The sequence below is a fragment of the Ochotona princeps genome, chromosome 11 (assembly GCF_030435755.1).
Source record: "Ochotona princeps isolate mOchPri1 chromosome 11, mOchPri1.hap1, whole genome shotgun sequence".
Lineage (NCBI taxonomy): Eukaryota > Metazoa > Chordata > Mammalia > Lagomorpha > Ochotonidae > Ochotona > Ochotona princeps.
Genome location: NC_080842.1, coordinates 71,947,274 through 71,967,693, shown reverse-complemented (window position 1 = coordinate 71,967,693; position 20,420 = coordinate 71,947,274). Strand labels below are relative to the sequence as shown.

Here is a 20,420-nt window from a genome sequence, read left to right as displayed (position 1 = left end):
AGGCCACAGGCTGGGGCTGGGGTCAGCCTCCCAGGGCCCACCAGTGGGCAGCACTGCCCATGGGGCAATGCCTTCCCACCCACGCACCCAGCAAGTTGGCGCAAGAGAAGGAGGGAGCACTCTGGCCCCCTCCTCACTCAGTACCCCTGGGAGCAACCCGCAGGCCAGGGCTCCCACCAGCCAAGCAGCCCCTGCCATCCTCCCTTCACTGCCCCGAGGCCAGCCTTGACTTGACACAGGCAGAACAGCGAGTTGCTCCCACAGACAGTTCCTTACAAACGGATCGCTGTGGAGAACAGAACTTGGGTAAGTGCTGTGGTCTGTGAGCGTAAGGATGGCGAATGAAGGCTGGCGGGCACTTCCTCTAGAGGACGAGGTAGAGCCAGCCGCCAGGAGCACCCAGCACCAGGGCCCTGGCTGGGGTGGCAGTGCAGTGAGAGCGCCCACCTTGGGCAGTCTTGGGGGCCTGCTCAGAACCATAACCCACATGCCCAGCAACCCTGCCCCTACCTGAGCAGTGGGGGGGGTGGAGATTCTGTCAGCCACACCCTGTTCTCCAGCAATGTTTGCACAATCCCAGCTGGAAACCAGCCAGCATTCACCCACGTGGATAAACACCTTGCCTTGTGACCACGCCCCCATCCTAGACTCCCCCAGCCAGACGGCCTGGGAGGCAGGGTGCTCACGGAACGGGAACAAGCCAGCACAGATGCAAGAACACTCTGGTGGGTTCCACACACTCAAGGACACGGGTAGGAAGCCCTGTTTGCTCCCACCGTCGAGTGGCCCACGGCAACCCAAGGGCTCCACGTCAGCCTGTCAATCCAGCACACGTGGAAGCCGCCACTGCCACAGCACCACACCTAGAGGCAGGCCTTCTGCTATATTCAAATTTTACCCCATCAGGAGAGTGAGAGCGAGAAAACTACAGTTGGCAGCCATTTCAGCTGACGGTGCCAGGAGACAGCGTTTTGCAATACCTGTTTCAGGCCTCAGCCAGGGAGGGGCATCCAGGAGGTCCATGGGGGCCCAACTTCCCCCCCGGGCAGACGCATCACACACACTGGAAGGCAGAGAGCTGGCATGGGTCTGCCTGCTGGAGACTCCTGTCCGCACTCCTGGTCCACCCCAGAATGGGCGCGTGCCCGCTCAGATGTGGCTACGGAGGCCTTCAGAGCGTTGGGAGTTTGTCACCAGCGTGGGGCTGTTGGGAGGGGACAGATCTGTGGGTGATCATGGCTGGCCCTGCCCCACACTCTCACCCCATCCTGTCTTGCCAGCCCCCTGGATTGAGATGGCTGCAGGGCCCTAACCTGTGTACCAAGTCACACTCCTGCCTGTGGAAGTGACCGGCCTCGGGTATGCTGTGAAAACAGCTGTGTTGCTACACACGAACACACACCCGACATGTGTGATCTTGCCTCCTGCCTTCCTCTTTTACTGTCAGCCAGCAGGGAAGCAGTCACGGCTCTGCTCACAGGGCAGGGGGCAACACGGCCAGCACCCAGACAGCGGCCACAGGAGCACCTGAGAGCAGCCTCCCAGGGTACAGGGGCATCTCAAGGGCACAAGGTTAGCCAACACCAAATGTTGTGGCAGAACCCGCAGAAAGGCTCACAGACCAGGAGGATGGGTTGTGGAGCTGCGGCCAGCTCCCACCGCCCTCACCCCTAGGAGGGGCAACACAAACAACAGACAGCAACAGTTTGCGACATACTAAGCATCATGCGAAATGACTTCAGTCACAGCGATGAAAAGACACAGGCGTCTTCTGAAAATGGAGATGACAGGAGAGGAAGGGCAAGGGGGCAGAGGATGCTGGCTGATCCGCACGTGTCCCCTGCTGACCGATAGGGAAAGGCTCTGGCCCTGCGAGCGGAGCCCGCTGCTGTGGGGGCAAGCCTCCCTGCCCCAGGGTGTGGCACACGCCAGCAGCCCCCAGCTGGGGGATGTCACACAGCACACTTGGCCCAGGCTCCACAGGGGTATGCAGAGGCGGGGTTGGACAGACTTGGGGACGACCATCACGGGCAGCGGGAGGGACGCAGCACATGAGCTGGACCTGGGAGGGCAGTGGGGGCCTTGGAGAAGTGTGTGGCTGGACATTCCAACTCCTGCTGGGTTAGGGGAAGGACCTGGGGCACAGGGCCAGCCTGTCCCCAGGGGTTAAGAACAGACGAGTGGCACACACACAGCTGTGTGAGATGGGTAGACAGCAGGGCTGGGGACGGCATGGCACACCGGGCAGAGTCCCCAACACAGCCTCACCTTCCTTTCCAGGTTAGAAATACAGCTCAGGGGCCGGCGCCGTGGGGTAGCCGACGAAGACGCCACATGTGATGCTGGCATCCCACATGGGTACCGGTTCGAGTCCTGGCTACTCCACTGCTGATCCAGCTCCCTGCCTAAGTGCCTGGGAAAGCAGTGGACAATGGCCCCTGTGCTTAGGCCCCTGACCACTCACAGGGGGAACCCTGGGAAGGCTCCAGCTTGGAACTGGTCCTTTCCCAGCCATCATAGCCATCTGCGGAGTGAGCCAGTGGACGGAATATTTGTCTCTCTCCCTCTAACTTTTTCAGATCTTTCTAGAAAAGAGGAATTAAAATAAAATGCAGTCGTCTCCTGGCCCTGATAGAAAACCTGAGCATCCGGCTTCACCCCAAGTCCCAGCAGGATGTGCAGACCCCTCCCCCTCCCCCACCAGCAGCCCTTCAGACACGCCCAAGCTCAGGCCAGGGAGGCCCCAGTTGCAGGGACTGTCGCCCCAGCCCTTCCCAGGAGGGAGAGGGGTGCTGAAGGAAGACTGTAGATGCCCGGGCTCTGGGCTGGTGAATCCAGGGAAGCAACCTCCCAGGCCCTGCCCTGCCCACGCTGGGCAGCTCCCATGCGATCTCTGATGATAAGACAGCTGTTCCAGCAAACCCCAAGTGTGAGAAGTGGGGACCAGGAACCCGAAACAGGCCACTGGGGATATGAGCAGGCAGCTGGGGCAGGGGGTTCCCGTGCAACCCAGGGGTACCCGGGTCAGAACACCCCACCCCAAACCAAAGCTACCAGGAGACAGAGGGTTTCACTTGCTGTGGAGGGGACAAGGAGGGTGCTGGCCTGGGAGACCAGCAGGCAGGGGGGACGCCCAGGGCAGCATGCTGGAAGGACGAGGAGGGGGCTCCCAGCAGGCCGTGGTCCTCCATTCCCACCACGGGGCCAGCACCCAAGGGGGAGGTACGTGGGTTTGACAGCCCGTGCTGACAGCAGGCAGGTAGGCAGTCAGTGTGTGGGAGGGACCCTGCCAGAGCCCCACCCGCGCGCGGGAAATGGAGAGCAGCTGGGCAACCCAGACCCACTGCTGGCCCCTGACCAGGTCCCAAGAACCAAAGTGTCTGGAAGGCTCCCAAGAGGTCAGACACCCCAATTCTCTGTCTGGCCACATACATGGCTGGCCACATACTCCTGCTGGACACACAGAGAAACGAATGGGGACTGCCCGAGAACACCCACACACATGGTTCACACCCTCCCAGGCATGCAGGAGATTCTGGGGGAGCCAGTGGGGCCCCCATCCATCCCGTCCCCTCCCACCGGGAGGGCCCCATAGCAGCGGGTAGAGGCGAGGCCGATCCGGACTCTCCCAGCACCCGTGGCATGCAGCTGCCGCAGACACCTGCCCGTCGCGGCCCAGCAGCTCTTGCCCAACAACCAATTCAAACTCTAAGGAAGGAGAATAAAGAAACAAGTGACATGGGAAGGAACAAATGCCTGACATGCCACCCACTCGTGACCAGCCCACGCTCGCTGCGATGGGAGTGGTCCCCAACAAAGACACTGGTGGGGCTGGGAACTTGACCTTCACAGCTGCCTGAGCCCCCCTCCCCTGCACGGCACAGCCCACCAGTCGACCAGCCTCAGGATCTGCTCAGAAAGTAGGGGGCCCTCCTAACTGGGAGGGCCGAGTTAGGAACTCACAGCTCTGAGTCTGTGTTCACCCGCTCCTGCGGCAGAGAAAGGAAATGGGGGTGACAGCAGAACCCTCCCAGCGGACAGGGAGGGACAGGCAGGGTACCCCAGACTTCCCTACAGCCCAGGGAGGACCAGGGCCCCAGGCAAAGGGTCCAGAAGCAGTTCCTGGGGAAGGGCCTGGGAGCTGACTGACAGCTAGCTGCTTGGCAGGCTTTGAAGATCCATGAAGACTTCATGCAGTGCAAGAGCAGGCAGGGCGGTGCTGGCAGGCGGACTGGGTGGGGGATGGGACGGGGGCCAGGAGGGAGGGAGGAACTGGAGGAACCGGGAGGCGGGGCATCCTGCCTGGGCAGCAGTCGGGTTTATAGCAGCAGCCCAGCTCCTGCGGGCACTGCAGCCAAGTTGCTGGGTCCCCGAGCAGCATGCTCTGTGCCCTGCTCCTCCTGCCCAGCCTGCTGACGGCTGCCATGGGCAGCCCCATTGTGGGCTCCCCGCAGTGTGCCCAGGGCTCTGCCGTGTGGTGCCGGGACCTGCAGACAGCAGTCAGCTGCGGGGCCGTGGGACACTGCCGTAGCACCGTCTGGAACAAGCCCTTGGCCAAGTCTCTGCCTTGTACTGTGTGTCAGGCTGTGGTGGCTGCCACCACCGGCGGGCTGGAACCCGAGGTCACAGGGACTGACATCCTGGCTTCGATGACAAAAACCTGTGAGTGGCTTCGCAGCCGGGAGTCCTCAGCCAGGTGCAAGCATACGGTGAAGACCCACAGCTCGGCTGTCCTGAGCATGCTCGACGGGGCCCCGGCTGCAGCGGCACAGGTGTGTGCTGGGCTCGTCCTCTGTGAGCCACTGCAGAGGCACCTGGCTGCCCCGGGGCCGTTCCCCAAGAAAGCAGCAGCCGAGCTGGTGGCTCCATTCCTGGCCAATGGAGCTCTCAGCTTCCACCCACCACAGGTACGTGGGGGCATCGTGTGCCAAGACTGCATCCAGCTGGTCTCCCAGCTGCGGGACACACTCAGGGCCAACCTGTCACTGGCAGAGGTGGACGCCCCGGGGCAGTGTGAGCCCCTGGGTCCTGGCCTGGGGCCCCTGTGCCGGAACTACCTCCACCAGGTCCTCATCCCTGCTGAGCAGACCCTGAAGCTCCTACCACCACGGGCTGTCTGCCAAACTGGGGGCTTTTGCGAGGACCTGAGCGGACCTGCCCCGTCACCACTGGCTCAAGGGGATCCCTCTCTGGAGCTGGTGCTGCCCAGCAGGAAGAGCGAGGTGCAGATGGCCGCTGGCCTGACCTGTGAGGTATGCCAGGACGTGGTCCAAGAGCTGGACCACTGGCTCCTATCCAACAGCACTGAGGTCGCCATCAGGCACGCCCTGGAGCGGATGTGCCTCCTCCTGCCCACCTCCATGGTCCAGCAGTGTGTCACCTTCGTGGACAACTACAGCCCCTCCCTGGTGCAGCTGGTGGCCGGAATCACCCCGGAGAGGGTATGTACAGCCATCCGGCTGTGCACCCGACGCAGGTGGGCCCGAGCCACCCTGTCCCTGTCACCACGCAGAGAGGACGAGGAGGAGGGGGGCCAGGGCAGCTTCTGCAGGGAGTGCAGGCAGCTGCTGAGAGTGAGCGCTCAGAACCTGGAGCTGCGGAGCACGCGGCGTGACATCCTCATGGCCTTCAAGGGCGGCTGCAGCATCCTGCCACTGCCCTACACATTGCAGTGCAACCGCTTCGTCACCCAGTACCAGCCCGTCTTCCTGCAGAGCCTCAAGGCCGTCATGGACCCCGTGGCCGTGTGCAACCAGCTGGGAGCCTGCCATACCCCCAGCGCCCCGCTGCTGGGCACCGACCAGTGTGTGCTGGGCCCGCGCTTTTGGTGCAGGAGCCTTGAGGCAGCAGAAATGTGCAATGCCACAGGGCACTGCAAGCGCCTTGTGTGGAGGAAGGCGCCCCTCTATGTGGGGAAGCACCCAAAGCCCAGCATGCACAGGGACCCCTAGGACCATGGACCCCGTACCCATTTCACAGATGAGAACCTGAGGCTCCAACCTGAAGATCTCTGCTCCGTCGGATGCATGGGCCGCGCAGCTTTGCCGCTCCTGCCTTTGGAGGCCAGGATCGTGCCCACATGCACCCCAGCCAAGACAGCCTCTTGAACTCCAACACAGAAACCTTCGGGCATCTTCACACCGCTGGACCGAGAGCTCAGAGCTCCATCCCTTGGGGTCCCCAGGCTGCCACCCACCCCATCCTGAGGTGCACTAGGATGTGGGTACCTCCACACTTTTCCGGGGTTCAGGCTTCAGAGCAGGCCTGGACTGTTTCAGCCCACCCTGGGGGCACCCCGAATCCCACCTAACTGCCACACAGACTCGGGGCCCTGACACGGAGCAGTCAGGTGCCCATGGGAGCCTTGGGGATAACCCAGGGGATGGGGTGGGGGACTAGGACAGCCAGAACCTCAGCTTTTCCATCTGTAGAATAGGAGGCGCGCGTGTGCCTCCCAGGACAGTGGGGATGTCTCCAGAAGCCACTGGGACCGCCCCTCCCCTCGCACTTCCTGGTACCAGCACTTACAAACTGGGTTCTCCCAGCTGTGTCTGCCTTGCTTTTCCTTAATGAGAGGCTGCGCCACCCAGCCTCCCCACGAGTCCCCTGAGACCCAGTCCGCTGTAGGTGCTGGCTATGGCCACCCCTCATGCAGTGTGGTCTTTCTGTGGGGAGGCCCCGAGTGTGACGCCTGCTGTAATCTTGCGCCAGCGCAGGCTCAGGGGCTACACATGTGTGAGCCCCGCCACATCATGGGTGAGCCCCCCCACATCATGGGTGACTGGGGGGGCAGGCCTGCCGGGGAGATCCTCCCAAGCCTGGCTCGGTGCACAGTGGGGATGGAGGGCTCTTGCCAAGAGACCACAGCTCAGCTCCTGGCTCCCAGCCATCAGCCTGGGCCCACAGACACTCCCAGTCCAAGTTTACTGACTCCTCACATTGGCTGGCCCCTAGTGCCTGTGTCAGAATGGTCTGAAGACCACGCAACCTACGAGGTGCCTGGGGCGAGACATGACTGGCGTGGGAGGGTAACTCCAGGTGACAGGAAACAGAGGCCTCAGAGCTGCCACACTCTACCCAGAAACCACCCAGCCTCCCCAGGCGTCACCTCGGAGGTTCCCCACTGCTGCTGGGCTTCCTTGCTAGGACCCTCAACCCTGAGACGCCACTCCTGCCCCCAGGCCCTTCCCTAGTCCAAAGCTACCACAGCAGGGTCTCCAAAGAGCACCCCAGCCCAGTGCCAGCTGCTCACACACACACCCCTCATCCTGGCCATGAAACAGCATACCTGGCAGTGCCCAGCCCGCCTCCTGGGGCTGGTGGAGCCCTGGGTCCCAGCAACACACACACACGGGCCCCAGGAGCACCCCCTTCCAGCCCTTGGCTGCCTCCCACACAGTGCAAGAGCCAGGGGGCACTGGGGCAGGTTTCTGGCAGAGGCAGGGACGGCAGAGCAGGTCTGTCCAGCCCAGGCAGCAGCCAGCCCGAGGGATCTGGGACAGCCCTCCCAGCAGACAGAGCACAGGACCCCATGGAGGTAGCACCCTGCGTGGGTGGGCCAGAAGGCTTTGTCTCAGAGCCGGTTGACCCAGGCAGATGGGCACACACCCCTCCCCACCTCTCCTGTCGCACACGTTCTGGCCATGACTTGGGTACCATCCTGGGGCAGTGGCCGGGGCCTGGGCTCCAGCCTGGAGCGTGTGGCTCCAAGGGGGAGGAGCCTTGAGCCAGAGGCAGAGTCCAGCCCTGTTCCTTCGGGGTTTCAGGTTTTCTTTGGAGTCGGGGTAGCTCAGGACTTCTGGTACAATCTGGAAGGGCAGCGGGTGGGGCTGGCCACCCCCCAAGCAGGACAGACCTGCCAGCCTGGGCGCAACCTACCCTGCCCACAGCTCCTCTACATCCTGTCCCCTCTCCAGCAAACCCAGGTTCGCCAGCCTGAAGGTGTTTGCCCCACATCCATATTCAGGCCACCCATAGGTCCTTCGTGGCCACCATGAACCTGGTCAAGTGCCCGGCAAACCCAGAAGCCAGACAGACAGGAAAGCAGGCAGAGGGGGAGGAGCATGGTTCATGTGCAGACGTCTCCAGCCCACAGTGCCCAAAGCGGGCAGAGCAGGTGGGAGTGCCTGGTAGGTGCCCAGCAATGCAGGCACTGAGAGCAGGATGGACACCTTTCACCATCCACTAATTGTCCACGCTCCTCCTCCTCCTCCTCCTGTTCACCTCCTAATCACCAAGAATGGCCCCTCCCAGCCCGCCCAGGCCCGCAACCTCCGGGAGCCCTCTGGGGTCAGGCACCATTCCTGTGCTCTCTGTGTCTGCCACGGGCCCTGCAAGGGACCTGGGGCCAGCAAAAACAGGAGTGGGGTCCAGGGTCAAGGGGTACACTTAGGAAGAACAGGACCCAGTCACTGCCTGGACCCCTCCGGTGGCTGCCAGCTCTGCCTTGGCTGACCCTGGGAGGGAGCAGGTCTCTTCTAACCACTGGCTAAGACAGCCCAGCCAGCCCGGGGTTATGGGGACTGGGCAGAGCTGGGCATCCAGCCCCACAATCCCACAACGCCCACGCCGGCTCAGGAGGAGGGCTGGGGGTGCCCCCAGCCCCAGCTCTGAACACCACTCGCCCTGCACACATGGCTTCTACACGGGCTCAGGCAAGAGCTGTTACTTAACAGAAGTCAGAGCCAGGCTGCCTGCGCTGCCCCCCGGGCCCCTACCAGAGGAACAGGCTCAGGGAGGAGTGCAGCTTTAATGAAGCAAGCAGGCTGGCTCTGACAGCCGAGTTTGGGGAGGGGAGTCCCTGTGTGTGAGTATGTGTCATCTTGTGTGTGTTCCATGTGTGTCCCCATGCAGGTCATGTCCCCATGAGTGTGTGTGTGTGTGTGTGTATGGCATGAGCAGCAGGAAACACACAGTGCTGAGCCTGCCCCCAAAGGCCAGCAGGGGGAAGTGCCCTCCCAGATGCTGTCCCTGCCCTGCCCAGCCTCAGCGCCGCCTCCCTCAGCCCGCTGCTTCCTTCCTCCCCAAACCTGGAGACACAGATGCAGACAGAACGTCAGGAAACCCAGGAGGAGTGCAGCTCGGGCGGAGCCTGGCCTCCAGGCTGCGAGAGCCCAGCGGATGCTGACCTTACCTCCGGAGCTGCTGGCACCGTGGTCATCATGAGGGCAGTGCTGGGATGCCACCGTGCCCCGCATGCCAGCCTGGCTGGGTGCCACCAAATCCCCAAGGCAAATCCCTGCCACCTCCTCCACCGCACCTGCCCCCTCTGCCTGACCAGCTTCTACTCCTGCCCAGAGCCCTGCCCCAGGACCAGTCATGCCTCGCCACACACACAGATGGGCCCAGCCAGAGTAGACCCCTGAATACTGGGCAATGACTGGCCCGGCACGGTCAGAGGCCTCCCTCCGATGGAAAAACAAGCAGGTGCCCACCCAGCCCCGCACAGCCTTCCTGTACCTGAGGTTCTGAACCCAGAACCTCCAGACACTGTCCCTCCCAGCCAGTCCTGCCATAGCCACCTGCCCATTGTCAGTGTCCAGGACGCAGGGGCCTCTTCTGAGAGGTGGCCAGAGGTGAGGGGACCTGTGCACACAGGAAACCCAGAACAGCCCCACCTGTGGAAGCAGAGGCAGGCTGGGCACACTGCACGGCATTAAACACAACCCTGTGGGGCCAGTGTCAGGCCGCCTGCAAGGCCAGCACCCCGGAACTCAGTGCCAGACAGCAGCTCCACTTCCCACCCAGCTCCCCACGAACGCCCCTGGGAGGGCAGCGGAAGATGGCCCCAGGGCTCGGGCATCGCCCTCCACGTGGGAGTGAGGCAGAGCCAGTGAAGGGTTAACTGGAAGCCGAGAGAAGCAACCTGCACAGCTTCTCCGCAATCCTGTCTCTCTTCCTTCAGCTGCGACCTCGAGGCAGCAGACTGGAAAAGGGCTAATTGGGGAAGCCAAAAAAAGAAATCACAAGCTTAAAAAAAATTAATAAAAAGCCTTTCCTTAGAAGCCATGTGCAGATCTGACGGCAGCCAGACAGCCTGACACGGGGCAACTTCAAAATCCCACCACCAGCCCTCGCCCCAGAGCACCTGCTGTGAAGCCCATTAGCCGCGGCGCCTGCAGTGTCGTCCCTGTCCCCGCTTTGATTCCGGCCTCTCTCCCTCCTGTAAGAAGTGTCTTTCCCCTAACAAGCCTTGGCGCTTTAGCCTCATTGTGCCTGTGAGCACTGCGGCATTGTCAGGCTCAGGGAAGCTGCCCCCTCGCTGGGGGGCTGGATGGGTCTGCCTTCTGCCTGGCCCTGCTCTGGCCGTGGTAGCCATACGTAGAGTGAAACGGTAAATGGAGGACCTCTCTCTGTCTCCAGGCCTTTTAAACATCAAAATCAATCTTTACTGAAAAAACCATTTGTACAAATAGGAAGGAGCTTTAGAAACATCTAAGCTTCATTCCTCTGGGGCGCCACACACAGACACAGCATACACATTTGTTTCTTGAAGAGACCACTGTGAGTATGAATCTGCTATGAACAGCCTTAAACTCTGATGGCAGGCTGGACACAGGGCGTGGTTTTCATGTATTTTACAGTTCCCCAAACTCTGAGGATGGTCACGGACTATGTCACAGCTCAGGAGTCTGCAGGGCCAGCTCCCAGGGTCACCAGGGAGCAGGGGTGGCAGGCGAGGCTGGGGCTGAGCTGTGAAGGGGTAGCTGGACTGGGTAGGCTGGGGTGGGGTGGGGTAGGTAGCATGAGGAAGGAACAGCATGGAAGACACCAAATCAGTCTTCCTCCAGGCAGGCTGCCCTGATCATGCCTCCTGTGTCAGAAGTTGGTTCCCTCAGCCTCGTCACATTATGGACTACACAGCACGGTCACCGGCTGTCTCCTTGTCTGTGTATCCCCCACAAAGCTTGGGGTCCTGAGTGTCAGTTACCAGAGCTTACTCCAGCCCAGGACCTGAAGACCAGATGGTTGATGGGGAGATGGGAGGCAGCAACCAACAAGGGCAGGGCAGAGCCAGGAACATGCAGGGAAGAAGCAACAGAGAGTGGACAGATAGCTTGGTGGGGGTGTGGGTGAGCGGGTGTAGATGGCCGGGCGGGCATGTGGGTGAGCGGGTGTAGATGGCCGGGCGGGCGTGTGGGTGAGCGGGTGGGTAGATGGCCAGGCGGGGGTGTGGGTGAGCGGATGGGTAGATGGCCAGGCGGGGGTGTGGGTGAGCGGGTGGGTAGATGGCCGGGCGGGCGTGTGGGTGAGCGGGTGGGTAGATGGTTGGGTGGAGGTGTGGGTGAGCGGGTGGGTAGACGGCCGGGCGGGGGTGTGGGTGAGCGGGTGGGTAGATGGCCGGGCGGGGGTGTGGGTGAGCAGGTGGGTAGACGGCCGGGCGGGGGTGTGGGTGAGCGGGTGGGTAGACGGCCGGGCGGGGGTGTGGGTGAGCGGGTGGGTAGATGGCCGGGCGGGGGTGTGGGTGAGCGGGTGGGTAGATGGTTGGGTGGAGGTGTGGGTGAGCGGGTGGGTAGACGGCCGGGCGGGGGTGTGGGTGAGCGGGTGGGTAGATGGCCGGGCGGGGGTGTGGGTGAGCGGGTGGGTAGATGGCCGGGCGGGGGTGTGGGTGAGCGGGTGGGTAGATGGTTGGGTGGAGGTGTGGGTGAGCGGGTGGGTAGATGGCCGGGTGGGGGTGTGGGTGAGCGGGTGGGTAGACGGCCGGGTGGGGATGTGGGTGAGCGGGTGGGTAGACGGCCGGGTGGGGGTGTGGGTGAGCGGGTGGGTAGACGGCCGGGTGGGGGTGTGGGTGAGCGGGTGGGTAGATGGCCGGGTGGGGGTGTGGGTGAGCGGGTGGGTAGACGGCCGGGTGGGGGTGTGGGTGAGCGGGTGGGTAGATGGCTGGGTGGGGGTGTGGGTGAGCAGGTGGGTAGATGGTTGGGTGGGAAGGAAAGGCTAGAAAGAGAGGGAAGGGGAGGTCGAGAAGGACGGAGGCTCATGTGGTCAGGTGTCAGGGCCCTGAGCCAGAACCCGGGCAAGTCCAGTACACAGGGCAGGGATGGGTGTCAGGGCCCTGAGCCAGAACCCGGGCAAGTCCAGTACACAGGGCAGGGATGGGTGTCAGGGCCCTGAGCCAGAACCCGGGCAAGGTCAGGTGCATGGGGCGGCAGCAGAACTGGGGCCCTAGGGATCTCCTGACCGCTCAGTTAACCCCTGCCTATCTCAGAGCCTGACCTCCTCCAATGGCTGATCCACCAGGAATTATTTACAAAAGCTTTGCATCCTACTCTGCTCTGTGTCTTGTTTAAATCAAACTCAGGTCTCCATGGTGATGAGAGAGCAAACAAGAGAGACGGCGGGCGTGAGAACGCAGATGCCGCTGAGCCCAGTGGACGCTGGAGGGCAGGCAAAGGCCCCAGCGCCTGCTGCGGACACAGAGGCCATGAGGGCTGGGCTGTGCTGTGCTGTGCTGTGCGGGCGGAGCTCCAAGGGCGGTAGTGGCTCCCTCTACAGACCAGCCCTAGTCGCCCAGGAGAGCAGCCAAGCACCAGGCCTGGAAGTGGCAGGATACAAACCCTCCACCAGGGGCAGCCTGGACACAGGATGCCACACAGTGCCCATTACTAGCCCGGGCTGTGAGGCTGACTCTCCAAGGTTCCTGGCTTTCGGGGTCACCTCCTCTGCTTTCCCATTGAACCATGGCTGCAAACTCTCAGCACTGCCCACTGTTCAGGGTCTGTGCGTTTGGGCATCAGCTATCGGCCATGCTTGCATGCCCAGCCTGGCATGGCAGCATGTACACCACACAAGAGGGACATGCTCTCTGGCCTGTGTCCTGCTCCTGTCAGCTCAGGGCTCGGAGCAGATCCCAGTGGTGGACCTGAGCCCGCAGCTAGCAGCCTGCAGGGGTCTGACCCCACCACACCTGTGTGAAGCCCCCCAACCACGGCCTCTCCAGGCACAAGATGGCACCAGCAACAGCACCACCAACCCACCTCCATGCATGGGGCGGCTTGTCTCACAAAGCCAGCACTACCACCTTCATAACCACACTCTAAGACATCAACGAGGCAGGGACTAAACCTGCCAAGCACCCTGGCACCCTGGCTTGGCACCCAGGCCACACTCACAATGGAGCAGTGGAAATCATGAAAAGGTCAGACAAACGGCAGGAAACGAGGGCATGAAGACTGCCCGGGAGACCACCGGAGGATGCGCACCAAGGCCAGGCTAGGCAGGACATCTGGAGTCAGAAGACAAGGATGTGACAGCCTGAGCTCCCAGACAGCCCGGCAGCCTGGAGGAGGGGCCTGGGCAGAGTCCCTCCCCATGGCTGCTCACTGCAGACACTGGTGGGCAGCACACAGAACACCCAGGGCACCCACCCAGGGTCCAGAGACCAGCTCAACAGCAGCGGAAGCAGACGTGTGTTCGTCCACAGCCAATGGATGCTGCCTGAGCATTGTTGCATTATAACGCTGCGCTGTACAGTGGGGTGGGGCTGGCCCTACATCACTCCTACTTGGCACGCGTCACGGCTGCAGAGGTGGGGCATGGTAAGTGACCAGTGCCAGCCTTCTCTTCAGCTCAGAACCCTCCCAGCCCTCTTGCTCTGCCAGAGCACGGGTGTCAACTCTGAGCCCCCGCTTCTTCAGTGTCATCTACAATGACCCACAAAGAGTCTTCCAGGCCAGCAGTGCTCCCCTCAGACCACACCACCTTCCCTCTACCTACCTGCTCTTCCACTCATTACTCATTGGCCATCCACCCATCCATCCATTCACCCACCCACCCATCCATCCATCCACCCACCCACCCATCTACCCACCTTTCTCTATCCATCCATGTACCCATTCCCTGATCCATCTCTCCACCCACCCACCATCAGTCTGCCCATCTGCCTCTCTGTCCATCCACCCATTTGTACCCACCCAGTGCCAAACATGCATCTCCTATTCCAGATCTGCAGTCAGTTCTGGGCCCCAAGTGCCCAAGGTGGCCTGACAGATGCGTGTCCTCAGCCAGGGTAAGTTTCAGCAGAGTGGTAGGGGTGGGCCAACACAATCAGAGCTCCTGCACGTCAGTGACAGAGTGATGGAGACCACCTGGGAGGCCGCCTTGGACAGGAGTGAAGGTCAGTTCCCCGAGGGTGCCAGGCAGGCAGCTGCAGCAACGCAGGAACCCGCACAGGAGCCAGGCTGGGCGTGGTCAAGGCTGAACAGTAAGGAGGAACAATGAGAATGAGTGTGGCAGAGACGGGTGTAGGAGCTGGCACCAGGGGGCACCGGGCTAGCAGGAGCTGTGGCCTGAGCACCTGTTCATCTGCCCTGATTTTAAGCTACATCCCTAACCAGCTCCGTCTCGGGCACTCAGAGCGTAGTATGCAGACCAGCAACCTCACAGCTCCCCATCAGGACAGCAGAGTCCCAGGCCTCCCTCCAGACTGCTTCCGGTTGGCGGGGCACCTGGGGGCTTCGGGGACCATGGAACACATCTCCCCATGGTCTCTCGGGGAGCTCGTCCTCCCTTCTCAAGATTCAGTTACCTAAAAGGCAGCATGACAGAACGAGGCAGCTCTCTCAGCCACTGGTTCACGCCCTAGATGGCCGTGCTGGTCACAGCCAGGAGAGCCAGAAACTCCACCAGATGGCCTGGGTGGCCATCATCTGCTGCCCCAGGTGACAGCACAGCATCCAGGACTCGAACCTGTGCACTACATGGGATGCTGACAACAAGGGCAGCAGCATAACAAACTGTGCCACAGCGCAGTCCTGAGGTGGGTTTTTCCAAGCAACTCTGGTGCACCTCTGCCGAGGACCCTGCTACTGCACACCAGCCTCCCCGGACTTCCAAAGAGCAGGTCTGGGCTTCACTGGCCACTGGGGACCCAACTGTCAGGGGGCCTCCTGGTGGACCCGGCCTGAGCAAGGCGACATGAAGGTCAGAGGTGAGGCCATGCCAGAGCACCAAGGCTTGTTCATCTGGTCCCTCCTGGGGCTAGCCCATCAGAATGCAGTGTCTTGGGCTCCAGATCTGAGGGTCGGAACCTGCCTTCCCACCAGATCCCAGGGAACTGTGTGCCCTAGAAACACAAGAACTTCGGCTCTAGGCCAGACACTTTGCAGCCTGGAGACAACAAACAGTACTTCCGAGAGAGTAAAACATTGACCTTCCCGGGGGCAGAAAATCCTGTACACAGCAGGCACACATTAGAGCACAGGACACAGAAATAGTTGAGGAACACCACTGCCCAGACACGGGCACTGCCCAGACACGGGCACTGCCCAGACAGGCACTAACCATACACAGACACTGCCCCCTTCCACGCACAGTCCCTCCTCCGCTCCAGCAGCACCTGCTGCCAACACAGGGCACTGCTTGGAGGGGTCTGCGCGCCCCTGCAGGGAGCCAGGAGCCTGCCCCCTCCAGCTTGGCACAGGCCTTGCAGGCCAGGCGCCCAGCCATGAGGACAGATGAGGTGTGAGGTGGTGTCACAGGCTCAGGCAGCAGCTGTAGCCCTGCTGAGGTGACTCGGGCCCTGCAAGTGCTGTGAGTAGAGCCAGGCCAGCGTGTGGGTACGGGGATGGGGACAGCGACAAGAAAGGAACCCGGCACGACAGAGATGGGCTGACGCAGAGCAAACAGGGCTGAGATCCACTCAGCAGCATCCAGGCCATTTCAGGGGTGAGAAGCCAGGGCTGCTCAAGGCAGGGGCACGGCCTCTCAGCTCACCACCCACGTCCCCTCCTCCGCAAGGTCCCCAACGGCCTCGGACCACCCCCAGGTCACACCAGGAAGGATGGTTCTCTCATGGGGGTGGGGACAGAGAAAGGCCCACAGTGGGCTGACTCACCGCCACAGAGAACTTTCCAGAACCTTCCCCATGTCTGCGTGGTAGTACTTCGTCAGAATCAAGATCACCTGTGGGGTCAGAGGGCAGGAAAAGGCAGAGGTCAGCAGGCAGACTTCGGGGCTCTCCGAGAGGGACACCCCACGAGGACAGTCCCCTAAGGAACGCTGCCTGCAAGTGGGGACGCGACATTCCGTGAGGTTCTGCTATGGAAATTCCCAGGGGCTGCCATCTGGCGGGAATCACTCCAACCCAGTGCTGAACTGGTCATCTGGCAAAGGTAAGCCAGGAACAGCAAGGCCGGTGGGTCCTGTGCGAGTGCCTGGGGTGCTTGGCCAGGCCTCTGAAGAGGGGGCCATCTGCACCAGCTGAGACAAGAGCTGCGTTGTCACTGTGTCCTCAGCTGGGCAGGGCCCAGAGGAGGCTCCAGGCCCTGGCAGAACACACCCCTCTGCCCCTATGGGCTGCCCACCGCACCCTCGGGGCCTGCCTGACCGTGCCATTGCTGTGTCAACCCCACAGCTGCTGGGCAAGCACACAGGACACGCAGAGTTGGCGAGAGCAGACCTGGCCGACCGTCAGGGAGGCACCTGCAGCCCTGGCAGGAAGGAGAGGGAAGCCGCACCCCTCCCCGCTGGCCGCAGCGCTGACCCATCTATCAGACTACACATCACTGGTCCCTGGTCCCCGTAGCTGGCCTGTCACTCCTGTTGCCATGGGAATCCCCAGGCGGGTATGAGGTGGGGCACCCCAGGGTTCCCCACATGGCCTGTGGGCTGGTTAACTTGGGGCCACAGCGCTGGCCGCCCCCCGAGGGCTCACTCCGCAAACTTTGTGCCCAGGCCTGGGACCGCTCCACCCTCTCCCTTTCCCTGGTGATTAGGGCAAGCGAAAGCAGCAGCCAGTCTGGGCGGTGAGCAAGAAGAGGCAGAGATGACAGAAATACCAAATGAGGCCCTTTCACTGCGCTGAGATCGGCTCTGCCACGCCCAGGAACAGAGCCATTTCCTGGGGTCCCTGGAGCAGGAGGGTCCTCCAGAGACAGGAAGGCAGGTGGAGGGCCAGGCCTCAGCAGGCAGAGCCATGCATGCGTGTGTGACTGTGTGTGTGCAGACCGTCACATGTGTAACCGTGTGTGTGCACGTCTGCACTTGGGTGACACAGCCACCCTAGCACGTGGCCGCTCATGGCCAAGGCTGACTCTGGCCATAGCCCCCCACATCTGGCCATGGCCATGCTCACTGCACCCCAGGGACCTGAGAAACACAAGTTCTCCTGGCAGTGGGGCCTGGCACTGAGGCAGCATTCCGCTGGTCCTCCACAGACCCACAGCCGTTGTCCCCAGCGGCAGCCTCAGGATAAACCCGGGATGCCTGGGACTCCTCCCTCCTGCCCCTCAGCTGGTAACCCTTCTCCTGGGTCCTGCCCATGGGTCACCTCTTCCAGGAAGCCCTTGCGGTGTCTCCAACTCAGGTGGGGCCCTTTCTGAAGCAGGCAGGAGCTGGGTATCCCCTCCCCTCCCACTCCTCCCTGGTTCCCTGCCTCAGGGGGAGGTATCTTCATAGCTGGCCAGCCTTATGTGCAGACACTCCCTGGTGTGCGGCTTCCTCCAGCTCCGTGCCCAATGCAGAGCGGCTGGGATGCCTGCAGCATGGTATCACAAGTAACAAGCCCCCCTCTGTCCCCAGCCTGCTGTCCAGAGCGCATTTCACACACCTTGACAGCTCCAGCCTGGGGACACTTTCCACATGGTCTTCCTGACCAGTCTGCGGCTCAGGGCCACAGTGAGGGCACCATGAGCATGTGCCAGCACCCCCCATCAAGGGCCAAGCTCGCTCTGGCAAAGATGGCCCCAGGGGAGGCTGCGGGCTGGGACCCCAAGACAGGCTGTGGGCACCCTGACCCTGAGACGGGCTGTGGGCTGGGACCCCAAGACGGGCTGTAACCCTGAGATGGGCTGTGGGCTGGGACCCCAAGACGGGCTGTGACCCGGAGATGGGCTGTGGGCTGGGACCCCCAGACGGGCTGCAACCCCGAGATGGGCTGTGGGCTGGAACCCCCAGACGGGCTGCGGGCTGGCACCCCCAGACGGGCTGCGGGCTGCAACCCCCAGACGGGCTGCGGGCTGGCACCCCCAGACGGGCTGCGGGCTGGCACCCCGAGCCTCAGTTGCTTAACCCACTGCATCCCTCACAGCGACTTCCGAAAGTGTGTCCGTGGGTGTGGGTGTTTGGCACGGTTGCTAAGATGCCACAAGGGGTGTCGGCACCCCACACAGTGCCCGGATGTCAGCACCCCACATCACAGGCCCGGCTTCACTCCTGCCTCCAGCCTCCTGCAGTCCCTACCTCCTATATGGACAGCCAGGATCGAAACCCTAGCCCCAGACATCCAGGGAGTAAGGTGTAGGTGTGTGTGTATGTGTGTGTGTGAGAGAGAGAGAGACAGAGCCCCGCCTCTGGACATCTGGGGAGGACGTTGTGTGTGTATCTGCACACGTGTGTCTAGAGCAAACCCTCACTGGCAGATTCTGCGACAAAAGGCGCGTGTGCTTGGCTTTCCCCTGGCCCATGGGGCCCGGACGCCCCCAGCGAGTCACACACACCCTCAGCTGCAGCCATCCACACCACCCTCCACAGTGGGCCCGCTGCCATGGCCAGTCCCATGCTCTGCCAGCACGCAGTGCGTCACCATCGCCACAGCCGGCTCACAGGTGTGAAGACTGCGGCTCAGGGACGGAAAGGCAGGTGCACACAGCAGCTGGCCGTGCACAGGGTCGGGACCCACAGGCAGCTGAGACCCTGGGCCAGGCTCTGGGTCCCTCGGCTCTGTGGACACCCGGCAGCTCGGCTCACCTACAACTGATGGAAGCATGCAGCGCAGGCCCCCAGAGGCACACAGTGGTGCCAGCACCCCATGGCCAGGGCCACCCTCAGGCCCCCAGAGGCACACAGTGGTGCCAGCTCCCCATGGCCAGGGCCACCCTCAGGCCCCCAGAGGCACACAGTGGTGCCAGCACCCCATGGCCAGGGCCACCCTCAGGCCCCCAGAGGCACACAGTGGTGCCAGCACCCCATGGCCAGGGCCACCCTCAGGCCCCCAGAGGCACACAGTGGTGCCAGCTCCCCGTGGCCAGGGCCACCCTCAGGCCCCCAGAGGCACACAGTGGTGCCAGCTCCCCGTGGCCAGGGCCACCCTCAGGAATGCTTGGCTGTGACTCATTCCTTCTTTTTCCTCTTTATCCGTAACCAGCAGCAGCTTACCAAAACACCAGAATCTGGAAGCACAGCGAGGCAGACATGGACCCAGGAAGGAAATCATGAATTTATAATCCCTCCTGAGAGCAGTCGAAAGGGGAGGCTTGTGTCACCATGGAAACCAGGGGAGCATGGTTGGTCCTCTGGGGGCATGTGAGCGGGGCCCCAACCCATTCTGCACCAGCACAGGGATGCTACAGTGCCCCCGGGAAGCACACACAGACATCCTGCCCTCCACATGCCAACTCCCACGGATACCCCTGGGAAGACCACAGGGCACCAAGGTGGGGTGACCAGATGGCGCTGGACCGTGCAGCAGCGTATGAAGTTCCTTGCCTGTGAGTTGCAGGAAGCAGGGTAGCATCCCAGCCATACCATAACTGGACATAGAGGGAGCAGTCTCAGGTCCCTGTGGGGCCATGACTGGGTCTGACCAAGAACAACCTAGACACAGGGGTCCCTGGCAGGAAGTCCCTGTGCCCCAAGACATCAGACCCTCACAGCTGGCACTGATAGACCCACTCCAGGCATCCCTCTGGCAGCGGCACCCAATGGACAATGCTGTGCTCTGATGGCCAACCTCCCCGTCCCTCCAGACAGGCCAGGGCCCTGCAGCTGCCGTGAGTACCCGAGCTGGAGAATGGGTGTCCCCCTGCAGAGCCGACCACCTCTGGGCTGGCTGGGGCCAGGACGGAGCCCAAGGCGGCGACAGAGTCCAGCCTGGGGACCCTGGAGTCCCCCCACAGGCACAAGGGGTCAGCTGGTGGCTGCAGAGACCTCCCCTGCAAACTGCCTCAGCCCCCCGCTGTTCCACCTGAGCAAAGATGCATTCACCCAGTGTCACACAGCCCTGCTCCAGCTTCCCGCCTTCCAGAAGAGGTTAGGGTGACCCGCCCCCAGTGCCGGCATCTGCAACCTGCGCAGGCGAGGGACCTGTCCAGGGTGCCCCCTCACCTCCAGCACAGGGCAGAGACCCAGGCCCAGCACCCTGCGTTCCCCATGGTGCTTCTGCCAGCTCCCCATCCTCCGGACACACTCCCAACTGTTACTGCCCCTAAGAGTTGATCAACAATGCTGTTCATTTAAAAACCAGATAGAAAGAGACTCGTGGGTATCTCTTTTCTTGCTGGTTCACTCCCCAGTTGCCACCACAGCAGGGGCTGGCCAGGCCACAGCCAGGGGGCCCCACTGGGTCTCCCACTCAAGGACTTGAGCCCTTGCCTGTTACCTCTGAGAGTGCAGCCGGGACTCAAACCCAGGTACCTGATGTCCTGAGCAGTGTCAAGCATTAACACTGGCTTGTCGCCATCCCTGTACAAGGGCGAGCTCAGGGG

The 20,420-nt window shown here is 62.3% G+C and overlaps 2 protein-coding genes across 4 annotated transcripts in view; one reads left to right on the top strand and one right to left on the bottom strand.

The window, feature by feature from the left end:
• The window catches only part of SORCS2 (sortilin related VPS10 domain containing receptor 2), a 136,990-nt gene that overhangs the window by 63,792 nt on the left and 52,778 nt on the right, over nucleotides 1–20,420 (bottom strand). For all 3 annotated transcript variants that reach the window (XM_058670309.1, XM_058670308.1, XM_058670310.1), the window contains exon 2: nucleotides 15,833–15,900. In XM_058670309.1, coding sequence (XP_058526292.1) covers nucleotides 15,833–15,900 — 68 coding nt within the window. The remainder of the gene's footprint in view (nucleotides 1–15,832; nucleotides 15,901–20,420) is intronic.
• Nucleotides 4,378–6,449, top strand: PSAPL1 (prosaposin like 1). Its single transcript, XM_012931151.2, has one exon. The coding sequence runs from the start codon at nucleotides 4,380–4,382 to the stop codon at nucleotides 5,949–5,951; it is 1,572 nt and encodes a 523-aa protein (XP_012786605.2). The 5' UTR covers nucleotides 4,378–4,379; the 3' UTR covers nucleotides 5,952–6,449.

Bases quoted from the DNA above. Each gene is read 5' to 3' on its own strand.
- PSAPL1 (XM_012931151.2), top strand. From the start codon at position 4,380: ATGCTCTGTGCCCTGCTCCTCCTGCCCAGCCTGCTGACGGCTGCCATG.